The sequence below is a fragment of the Tenrec ecaudatus genome, chromosome 12, assembly GCF_050624435.1.
Source record: "Tenrec ecaudatus isolate mTenEca1 chromosome 12, mTenEca1.hap1, whole genome shotgun sequence".
In the NCBI taxonomy this organism is placed as follows: domain Eukaryota; kingdom Metazoa; phylum Chordata; class Mammalia; order Afrosoricida; family Tenrecidae; genus Tenrec; species Tenrec ecaudatus.
Window position 1 is genome coordinate 131,552,468 of NC_134541.1, and position 12,254 is coordinate 131,564,721.

At 42.5% G+C, this 12,254-nt stretch overlaps 1 protein-coding gene across 1 annotated transcript; it reads left to right on the plus strand.

Moving 5' to 3' along the window:
- The first annotated feature begins 792 nt into the window (after positions 1 to 792).
- Positions 793 to 1,734, plus strand: LOC142422978 (olfactory receptor 2AE1-like). Its single transcript, XM_075528178.1, has one exon. The coding sequence runs from the start codon at positions 793 to 795 to the stop codon at positions 1,732 to 1,734; it is 942 nt and encodes a 313-aa protein (XP_075384293.1).
- The last annotated feature ends 10,520 nt before the right edge of the window (positions 1,735 to 12,254 follow it).

Here is a 12,254-nt window from a genome sequence, read left to right on the forward strand (position 1 = left end):
ATTCTCTTTCTGGGTGTATGTTTCTAGTTACGGGGTGGTACGGGAGAGGGAAGCAACCCTTTTGTATTTCTTCCACATCAAAGCCGATTCATTGACTCACCTCATTGACAAAAGCAACAACTGAACCTGCAACTGTGTATCTTCCCCTATGCCCTTTGAGCATCTTTGATTTTGGGGGACAGGTGTGTGGATTCAGTTCCATAAGAGCACCAGCAATGGCAAGATGTCCACATCACCAATTCCAGCAGCAACAAGAACAGTTTTGTCTGTAGGTTCAAGCCTGTTCTTGATATGCTTTGTATTCATCTTCTCTACCTGGCCAGCTTCCCCGCAGACTTCAATTCCAACACCAGACACAAAGGCAAAAAGCCTTGCACAGACTGCTAACCAGCTACATGCACGTGCATACACACTCACACATATTTAAACAAACACATATCTAGAATTAGCTCATGAGTTCAGTTATCTGTTTCAACCTTGACAGATACAATAAACTGAGAGAAGAGACTGTGGTTTTGTAGTTCACCACTTAATAGAGGTTAGATATTTTGGAACTCCAAAGCTTGTGGGGAGAAATAGTAACTTTTCTCTTTCATTGTTTAAAGGTTATTTTAATGACCAAAGCTATTGAATAACTATTGAATAGTGACTGAATAAGTAGAAAATAAATTCCACAAATCATTTGTTAGATTAAAGGATTGATTTGATCAAATTTCTTAGGTTGTCAGATGTGGTGATTCCCAGGATTCTTGATATCAACTTTCTATTTCCCTAGAGATTGACAAGGAAGAGATGTGGCTGAGGAATCACACTTCCTCTTGGGAAGACTTCATCCTTGAAGGGCTCTTTGATGACTCCCTCACCCATCTTTTCCTTTTCTCCTTGACGATGGTGGTTTTCCTCATTGCAGTGAGTGCCAACACCCTCACCATCCTCCTCATCTGTGCTGATGCTCGACTTCATACGCCAATGTACTTCTTGCTCAGCCAGCTGTCCCTCATGGACCTGATGCATCTCTCCACCACCATCCCCAAGATGGCAACCAACTACTTATCTGGCAAGAAGTCCATCTCCTTTGTGGGCTGTGCCATCCAGCACTTCCTCTATTTATCTGCGGGTGGTGCTGAGTGTCTCCTTCTGGCCCTCATGTCCTATGACCGCTATGTTGCCATCTGTCATCCACTGCACTATACTGTTCTCATGAGCAGAAGGTTGACATTGATGATGGCTGTCACATCATGGTTAGGAGCATCCATGAACTCCCTAATTCACACAGTGATTTTGATGCACTTCCCTTTCTGTGAACCCCGGAAAATCTCCCATTTCTACTGTGAACTTCCAGCTGTTGTGAAGGTGGTATGTGGAGACATCACTGTTTTTGAAACTACTCTGTACATCAGCACCATCCTGCTTCTCCTCTTCCCCATCTCCCTGGTCTCTACGTCCTATGCCTTCATCGTCCACAGTGTGATTAAGATGCGGTCAGCTGGGAGCAAGAGAAATGCCTTTGCTACCTGTAGCTCTCACCTCACTGTTGTCTTTCTTCTGTATGGTGCCTGTATCTTCACATACATGAGGCCTAGGGCCCAACGCACTCCACTGCAAGACAAGGTTGGCTCAATGTTCTACAGCATCATCGCTCCCACACTGAATCCTCTGATTTACACTCTCCGGAATAAGGATGTAGCTAAGGCCCTGAGGAAAGTGCTGGGGAGGGGCACTACCACTCCATGACAGAGAGTTGAATGGTATAATACCCTTAATCAATCGGAGAAAACTTCTAAGCGCCCAGACAGCTGGACAAATCCTTCAAGTGTTCAGATTACTCTTGTTGCTGGACTACTTCAATAGAATAAAGTAGATGCGTTTCACTTTGTTAGAATTAAGTGATTAAAACAAAACTTCATTACTGGTTTAGGCATCCAGCCACCATGGAGCACGTAGACAAAGAGTACTTAAAAAAATCTCTTCAAAATAGGACGTTCTCAATAAACAAGCGGCCGTATGGTGGAGAAGCAGCAAAGCCCACACTGAAGAAGCGCACAGCCCGTGTGATCATGAGGTGTCTATGGGCTCAAGTATCAGTCATCAAAAAACAAAAAATCATATCATTGTGAGTGAAGGGGAGTGCAGAATGGGAACCCAAAGTCCATCTGTAGGGAACTGGACACTCTCTTACAGAAGGTTCATGGGAGATGAGCCAGTCAGGGTGCAGTGTAGGAGCGATGAAACATACAATGCTCCTCTAGTTCTTAAATGCTTCCTCCCTCCCATTATCATGATCCCAATTCTACTTTACAAATGTGGCTATACCAGAGGATGTACACTGGTATAGATAGGAACTGGAATCACAGGGAATCCAGGACAGATGATCCTTCAGGACCAGTACTCCGAATGGGAGTGGCAGAAGGGTGGAGGGAAGGTGGGACAGAAAAGGGGAACTGATTACAAGGATCTACATATAACTCCCTCCCTGGGGGATGGGAAACAGGAAAGTGGGTGAGGGAGACGTAGGACAGAGTAAGATATGACAAAATAATAATAATTTATAAATTATCAAGGGTTCATAAGGGAGGGAGGGGAAAATGAGGAGCTGATACCAAGAGCTCAAGTAGAAAGCAAATGTTCTGAGAATGATGAGGGCAATAAATGTACAAATGTGCTCAACACAGGGATGTATGTACGGATTGTGATAAGACATGTATGAACCTCCAATAAAATGACTAAAAAAGAAGAAGAAACCAAAAGAACCCTCGGAAAAAGTATCTCACCATGACTTAGGGAGAAATCTCTCCAGCTGTATTTCCAAAGAATCAATGCAAAATGCCACATCAAGAAATTGATTTCTCCACACAAGATTTCTCTCTTTGGTCTGTCTTGTTTTTATTTATATACTTTTTTCATTTCTATAATTTTATTTATCTTGTTTTTTGTGGAGAATACATAGAGTAAGTCATACACCAGAGTATATGCAGTAGAAAATACTGTTTCTTCCTGTGCTCTTTAGTCACATCGATTACATGCATTGAGTACAGTGCCCATTCTCATTGGTCTTTTCTGAGTTACTCTCCTCCATTAGCATAAATTGACTGCCCACTAGGGGCCTATCTAGTCTTTTGAGTCACTGTTGCCAATTTGATCCCATATACTCACTGTCATCGAGCCCATTCTGACACAAAGCGACCCCATGTGACAGGTGAGTTAGTTTATTGTGCCAACCTGGCCAATAAACACATGTGGGGTTAATTGAAGGGCTGAGGGATAAATGGCTTGGTGAGCCTCGCCTTTTGAGTTCTCGGGTCTCTTGCTTTGTGATGATCGGACCAGTGTGCAGCTGCCTTAGCGGTTCCCTGCTTCAGCTTGCAAGGCTGGCTTCCTGCAAGAAATCCCCAAGGAGAAGACACATGGACCTACCCCAATGCAGCCCTGGGTGCTGGAGCAGCCATGTGGAGATCCCTGGCAGTGCTCAGATGCTTACACATTCACTGACTCGGCTTTCCTCCTGCAGTCGGCATCATTGCATCTGTTTTGTGAGATGGAGGAGGACTTTGTGGATTGGTGTTGGACATATGGGTTAATGTTGGACTTGAGGGCTTGGGCATCACTGAATTGGGATGTTTTCTTGATGCACACTAAACCTTTATATAAAACTCTCTTATACGTGACTTTATGTAGATTTGTTTCTCTAAAGTACCCAGACTAATACAACAGGGTAGAACTGACCTTGTGGATTACTGAGACTGTAAATCTTAAAAAAAAAAAATCATTGTATTGGGGACTCATACAAATCTTAAAGCACTCAGTCATTCAATTGTATTAAGCACACTTGTACATATGTTGCCATCAACATTTCCAAAACATTTAATTTTACTTGAGCCCTTGATATCAGCTCCTCTTTCCCCCCTCCTTCCCCAACCCTCCAACTCTTGTGAATCCTTGATTACTTATATCTTATTATTGTTATTTTTGTGTCTTACACTATCTGTTGTCTCCCCTCACCCACATTTGTGTTATTCATCTCTCTTGGGGGTCTGGAGGGCTGTATGTCCTACCTTGTGATGGGTTTCCCCTTTCTCCACTTCTCCCACACCCTGCTATCCCCCTACCCTCATAACATTGATACTCCTACTACTGTTCCTGAGGGTTTTATCTGTCCTGAATTGTATGTGCTGAGAGCCCTTATGTGAACCAATGTGTGAACTTCATTGTAGCCGGATTTGTAAGGTAGAACTGGTTCATGATAGTTAGGGGGGGATGGGTGGGTGTGGGTGGGAAAAAGCCTTCAGGAACGATAGGAATGATGTGTGTTTCATCAGTGCTATACTGCACTCTGGTTGAATTGTCCCTTCCGTGTAACCCTTCTGTGGGGGAATGTCCAATTTTGTACAGATGGGTTTTCCATCTTCTCTCCAACCCCCCTCATTTGCATTCATAGAATTGTTGGTTTTGGAACATTTGATACCTGATACCTGATCCCGTTGACACCTCATGCACACACAGGCTGGTGTGCTTCTCCCATGTGGGCTTATTTGATCCCCTGCTAGATGGCTGCTTGTTTAACTTCAAGCCTTTAAGACCCTAGATCCTATATCCTTTGATAGCCAGGACAATCCTGTTTCTTCACCACATTTGCTTGTGCATTGTTGTCTTCAGCAATTGTCTGGAAGGTGAGTATCAAGGAGAGCCATGTTATTAGAACAAAATGTTCTTGTGTTTAAGGAGGCCTTCAGTAGAGGCCCAAATGGGACTGTAAGTCTTTATGGAGAAGAAAGACCATCTTTCTCCAGCAGAGCAGCTGTTGGTTCCCATCTGCTGACCTTGTGGTTCACTGTTGGATGCATAAGCCCCGTGCCACTGGGGCTCATTTGGATCCCACATAGAGAGTTCTTAAAAGCACATGATGCTTCAGGCAGATATTTTTACTAGTCGATCTAAAGTACTATTTTCAAAAGACTTCAGGGGATGCTTCAAATTATGGTTTGAAGATGATCTATGGCCAATTGTTGAGGTATTTCATCAACCTTCATGGCTCTAGAAGTCTGAATTCCACAACAATTTGAAATTGCAGAACATTTAAAATTATTTATTTGTTTAAATCATTTTACTGGGGACTCATACAACACTTATCACAATCCATACATCCGTCCATTGTGGCAAGCACACTTGTACATTGGTTGCCATCATCGGTCTCAAAACATTTTCTTTCTACTTGAGTCCTTGGTTTCAGCTTCTCATCCCCTCTGCCACCCCCTCCCTTGCTCCCTGACCCTTGATAATTTATAATTATTATTTTTTCATGTCTTACACTGACCAATGTCTCCCTTCACCCACTTTTCTATTGTCCATCCCCCATGGAGGGGATTATATGTACATCATTGTGACTGGTTTCCTCTTTCTCCTCTCTCTGTCCCCTTCCACTCCTGGTATCGCTACTCTCATTCTTGGTCGTGAGAGGTTCATCTGTCCTGTTTTCCCTGTGTTTCCAGCTCACAAAATATTTCTTACCATTTAATATTTCTCAGGATTACCAAGATCATGTAAGAAACAACAACAACAACATGGTCAGATCTCTCCAGTAGAATTTGAGCACAACCGTGCCATTTTCAAGCCTGCCTCATGAAACCTCTCAGGGATGCTCTAATATGTCCTTTCCCATTTCCCAGGGTCTGTAACTGTGATGGCCAGAGCAAGGAAGCCATGTGCTGAAAGTAATGTACAATAATGTCCCCAGAAATAGAGGAAAGAGCTGGGAGGCAAAGGGCATTTATAGAGGTCTAGATAAAGACATGCAAATATATTTTATACGACGATGGGGAAATAGATTTATGTGCCTATATTTATAGATTTAGTATTAAGGTAGCAGAAGGACATTCAGCCTCCACTCAAGTACTCACTCAATGCAAAAATACTTCTATTAAATTGGCACTCTATGATGCTCACCTTCCTGACACAACCACTGAAGACAAAGAGGGTGAACAAGCAAATGTGGTGAAGAAAGCTAATGGTGCCCAGCTATCAAAAGATATAGTGTCTGGTGCCTTATAATCTTGAGGGTAAACAAGCGGCCATCCAGTTCTGAAGCAACAAAGCACACATGGAAGAACACACCAGCCTGTGTGATCATGAATGAGGTGCCGAAGGGATCAGTTATCAGCCATCAAAGAAAGAAAAATCTTATCATTGGGTGTACACCTTCACAATAGAATCGCTGAAGACCACCAACAAAACATCTGCAAGGTGGGCTCCACAGGGTATACCTCTTCGATCATAAAAACACTCCATAGAGTCATAAATCTCTACAATCTTGACTATGTGACGCTAGATGTTTGTCAAGTTTCCCAGCACAAGGAATAACTTTTTTGTATTAAATCATTTTATTGGGGGCTTGTACAACTATTATCACAATCCATACATACATTCACTGTGTCAAGCACACTTGCACATTTGTTGCCATCAACATTCTCAAAGCATTTGCTTTCTACTTGAGCCCTTGACATCAGCTCCTCATTTTCTCCCTTTCTCCCTGCTCCCCCTCCCTTATGAACCCTTCATAATTTATAAATTTTTGTTGTTTTGTCATATCTTACACTGTCCAACATCTCCCTTCACCCACTTTTGTGTTGTTCATCCCACAGGAAGGAGGTTATATGTAGATCCTTATAATCGGTTCCCTCTTTCTACCCTACCTTCCTATCATCCTCCCAATATTGCCACTCTCATCACCGGTCCTGAAGGGATCATCTACACTGGATTCCCTGTGTTTCCAGCTCCTATCTGTCCCAGTATATCTCCACTGGTCTAGCAAGATTTGTAAGGTAGAATTGGGATCATGATAGTGGGGGCGGGCAGAGGAAACATTTAATAACTAGAGGAAAGTTGTATGTCTCATCATTGCTACCCTGCACTTTGACTGGCTTGTCTCCTCTTGGCAACCCTTCTGTAAGGAGGTGTCCAATTGTATACTTATGGGTTTTGGGTCTCCACTCTGTCCTCACCCTCGTTTATAATGATATGATTTTTTGTTCTTTGATGCCTGGTACCTGATCCTTTTGAAGCCTGGTGATCACACAGGTTGGTGTGCGTCTTCCATGTGGACTTTGTTGCTTCTGAGCTAGATGGCTGCTTCTTTAACTGCAAGCCTTTAAGACTCCAAATTCTATATCTTTTGATAGCTGGAGACCATCAGCTTTTTTCACCATATTTATTTATGTGCACATTTGTCTTCAGCGATTGTGTTGGGAAGGTGTGCATCATGGAATGACAACTTAATAGAACAAAGAGTTCTTGAATTGAGTAAGTACTGAAGCATAGCCAGCAGCTGGGGTGCAAAACAGTATTGCTGACTGCTGCCCTCTTTAGCTCTAGCCTCATCTATATGTTAGGGCACATCGGAAAAGAGACTAGAAAGTTCTCAGACTTTGTCTTCTCAACAGAATTTCATGGAAAGGGCCTAGAGACATCTGTACCTCGAGAGGAAAAACAAATCAGGTTAATGGACCGCTAGAGAGAATATCTTCAGAGTCACCCTCCCCCAAATATTTAAGTCCCCTGATTCCTATAAGTGAACTCCAAGCAATGCCTTTGGGGATTTATTTTTCTTTCTTTCTTCCAAAGCATGCAGCACTGTCTAATTGTCCCATGGAATAATGACTTCCAGAAGGGATCCAGGATGTGTCCTCTGGGATGACCTCCCTGATGCCATCGATTTAGTGTTTTCTGTTTTCCTCACCTGACATCACTGGTCCTCCAGGCTAGAGGGATGTTTCATTTGTCATCAGTGGTGATTCTCTTGCCTTATGATTAGTTCATATCAGTCAAGGCCATACGATTACTGCTGAGGAGGCAGTTATGCAGCCAGCGGGAAGTTCATTTCAAAAGCAGCAGGACTAGAATCAAATCCATATTCTATTAGGTAGGTAAGGATGTGTCAAGTGCAGAAGAAAGAGTCTTGAGTGACCCAAACCATCAGAAAACCCAAAACACATTTTCTGTGAACTCTGGACACTTTGATGATGCAGCTGGCTTTAGCTACAGCTTCTTAATCAGGTAAAATTCATAGAAATGTTTATTGCTTCAGCTCTCCCTGCTATTTTGGGGATAGAGATGTGGCTCACAGCTCTGTATAGAGCATATGCATGATGAAAAGGCAAAGCTAATCGAGGTGAAGAAGTTCAGTCATTGAATGTGTCCTGCTGTGTGCTGATGGAATTCTAAATCTAATCACAGACAGAAAGGGCAATGCAGAATCACAGTCATGGGTGCTCCTGCTAATGCTCTGGCCCAGGAATAATAAGAATAAAAAATGATGACTGTGTCATGGCTGTATTGTGTCCATTATACCACTCCAACCATAACTGGAGATTTCCATGGGTAGAGAATTCAGTCTTAACCTGATCCACTACATCTCACTTCACTACTTGTTCTGCTCACAAGTCTCTGAAGAGGAAGTTACAGGTAAATGATGTTGGGGGTTGAGGGGTCTTGGAAATCTTTCTGAGGACCTGGCACATGCTCTGGTATTGTCAGCTTATCTTCCTACCTCTTGGTCCTCCATGAGGAAAGCACAGGAGGTAGCAGAGGGAAGCAGAAGTGCAACATAGCAGCATCGGAGCTATCCGGAAAGGTTCCTGAAGGAGGAGGAGAGGCATGAGACTGATGATAAGAAACTTACATTATGGATCTAGATAGAGAAAGGTGGGCACTGATGGGGCAGATGGGACGTAGATGGATCCTTAAGTCAACTGCTGACATCTTGAATTGGATTGCAGTGGTCAGGGAGAGTGTGGGGAAAGCTGTGCTCTTAGTGAATAAGAACCTGAGTTTCAATCAAAAGTGTGAGGTGATAGTGAAGAATAGGAGACACAAAGCTGCATTAGAGCGGTGAGAGAGAGGATATGCATATGACTGCTTCACACCTGCCAAATTATGCTTTGGAATTGGAAAGATACATAGTTCTGAATTCCTTGCTTTCAAAGTGTAGGTGATCTGGAATACTCGAGTCTCTAGGGAGAGATGCTTAAGATGAAAAGCACACTGAGGAATAGAGGGTCATCTTGGAGAACAATACAGATTTTTGAATCTTGAGTCATGCTGCACCAAGGAGCTCAAGTTTGTCCTCATTCTGATTAGTATGTATGTGAGAATTGGATCATGTCTAGTTGGGCGGATGGCATCAATGGCATTTTTTTGTCCTTATTCATCATTTGTATTTTTTTAATTCATACTTTTAACACCATCATTGCATGTGTTTTGTTTGTCTTCAATGTACCTAAGTATGGTGGTTTTGTTATGAGTCAATGCAATACCTGCACATATCTCTTTAAATCATACTTACCTTCAAAATGGATCAAACTGATCTTTATATGTAACTTGATACAATCCTCCCATATGGTAGTAACCCAGGTCAGCATGAAGAACTCCATTTCAAACTGCCTCAACCTCCCCCTCCCCCTCCCTGCTCTCCTGACAGACCTTGACTTTCCTGAGATGTCTCCGCATAATGCCTGCCCAATTAGCAAGAACTATCCTGCTAGACCTTGAATTATTACCTACAACTGTGCTGTTCTTCCCCAGTCCTCCCCTAACCCCCATTCTGCCAGTTTGATAAGATTGTAACTGCATGAATATCCCTCACCTTCTGCCAGCCCACTACCTCAAACTGTAAAAACCCTACACTTTCTTTGTCCTGTTTGGGCATTTTCCAGGCTCTAACCTACTCTCGAACCAGCTGTTAATAAAAGCTGTAATTAACAATCATACTTATTTAATTAATATAACTTCATATTTTCATAGTAATTAATTGATGTGGATGATCTTGCCTGGTACAACAATATAAAACCAAAATCAAACTAATTCCACCTTACTCCTAAAAGGGAACACAAAAGAAAAGAAAAGAAAAAAACAACGTCACTCAACTTTGCCCCATATGATGGGACAACGTGCCCTTCCAGTTCAGGTCAGGTCCATTCCTGTCTGATTCTTGCTTCTCCTATTATATCCTGTTACTCAAATGAGGAGATAGTTATTTTTCATAAAGCTAAGCATTTTTAATATATCTATCTTAAGTAAGGGGATGACAGGGGACAAGAAAATTTAAATATTTGGTCAATACATGTATAAAACACACATCAAATTAGGAAAGAATATGCTGAGCTATTACAATTTTGATTTTACAACTAGACACGTGTCGTTGCTGGCTCTTACAGCTACCTTCCTTCACTCCCCATTTCTAGTTCTTTCACCCTCAGCAAGAGTCTTGCTTAGTTATGGTCCTTCTCTGAACGATGATTCTTAACCTTCAAACCTGAGGGATCCGGGTCATTAGCATTACTGCCTAAATTGGATTGTTTCCATGGCATATTTAATCACGGGACATGGGGCTGTAAAGAGGCACCACTGAGAATCTCTTGTGTTTCAGACTCATCTTTATTCCCACTGAGTTCTGACAGCTCCACATCTGCCCATGGACGTCATGACCCGAGTCAGGCCAGGAGCCCATCTCTTGTCCTCTGATTCAGATGGATGAACATTCCCTCAGTGGCAAGTTGCCTCTCTCAACTTTAGGACAAGGAGTCATGGCTGTGTGAGCGGGTAGAGGCATTCTCCCTTTGGAATTTTTATTTGATTTCTTTTCCATATTTCAGTGCAGCCTGGGTGAAAGTTGACAGAGCAGTCAACAATTTGTAGAGAGTTTGTTTCGCTACATTGGTTGCAAACCTCTCAGTGTACTTCAGACTCTTCCTCCCTGGGTTTTCTCTTTCCATTCATCCCTGGTCACTGTCCCTCCCTGTCTTCTCAACTTTTATTTTTAGGCAACGACTTCCCTTTTTTTACTTCTATGGTAGTTGTTATGCATTGGGCTGTGATCCACATGTTTGGCAGTTCAAAACCACCAGCAGCTTTTCAGGAGCAAGATAGGGCTTTCTACTCCCACAAACACTCAAGGTCTTCGATACCCACTGGGGTCGCTATGAGTCAGCACTGACTCCATGGCTGTGAGATGCTTTATTGCACCGAAGACTGCATTCCTCCCTGATGTAGTTCTTCACTTTATACGCCCGTGTAGTGTGGTGCTGAAAGCTGATCCTTGGCTGGCTTCAGCTTTAGGTTAAAGGAGCACATAAGGGTCATGGTCTTGAGTGTTTATTCATCTCCACCAGACAAGGAACCCTGGTCCTCTTTTTTTTTTATTTCTCATTTTCTTTTTTATGTTTCTCCCTCGATATCTATAACCTTCTAGTGTGTTCCTGATCATAGCCGTCAGTACTGGTAGCCAGGTCCCGCCTAGTTCTAGTCTCAGAGTGATGTTGACTGAGATTTGCGTGGTCCCTTGTTTCCACCTGTCTTTCATTTGCTTCACACTTCTTTGCTTTGGGCCAGGCAAGGTCAATAGTAGGATCTTAGATGGTCACTCACAAGTTTTTAAGAGCTCTGTCCCTATTCACAAAAGTAGAATAGAGAACATGGTTTGGGTCAACTATGTATACACTGGTATTATGCCAATTGACCTTTAAGTCCCTTTTCAGTTCCCATGGCTCTGGTCTCAAGCCTTTAGGCCCACTCTTTGGTTATGACTAAGGAGTTTACCTTCCTCTTCCCACTGTTTGGGCTGTTAAAAATGCATATGTTTAAAGGACATACAAATAGAAATATTGACTGTCAAATCTCTGTATATTTGTGAACATCACAATCCCTGTTGTCTGCTCATATTTGTTCATCTTACCTGTCTGCCTATGTATTGTTTGTCGATTGCTGTTTATTGTCATTGGTAATGGGCAATTTTGTGTGCAATGTTTATCTCTGTTGTCTGTCTCTCCTGTGGGCTTTTTTTAGTTTTCCCGTTCTTTATTGAAGTTGTGGTTAGCATCCCCTTAATGAATGCTGCCTTTCCTTTCACATGTATTAATATGTAGTCATCATCTAAGTTATTGATTTTCTCTCTCCTCCCCTCACATGCCTGGTAACCTCAAAGGATTTTTTTCCTGTGTGCATCCTTTTTCTGGAAATTTTTTTATAATGTTGGACTCACATAATATTGTCCTTCTGTGATAAACATATTCATCTCATCCTGAGGCCCTTCAGGTTCTGAGGTGGTTCCTGGAGTTATCATTAGTCTTTATGATTGTGTAGCAGTCCATCAAATGGATGCACCACAGTTTGCTCATCCATTGGTCCATTCACGGACCATTTCCATTTCCTATGTGTTGTGAAAAATGTTTCCATTTCCTATGTGTTGTGAAAAATGCTGCCGTTCC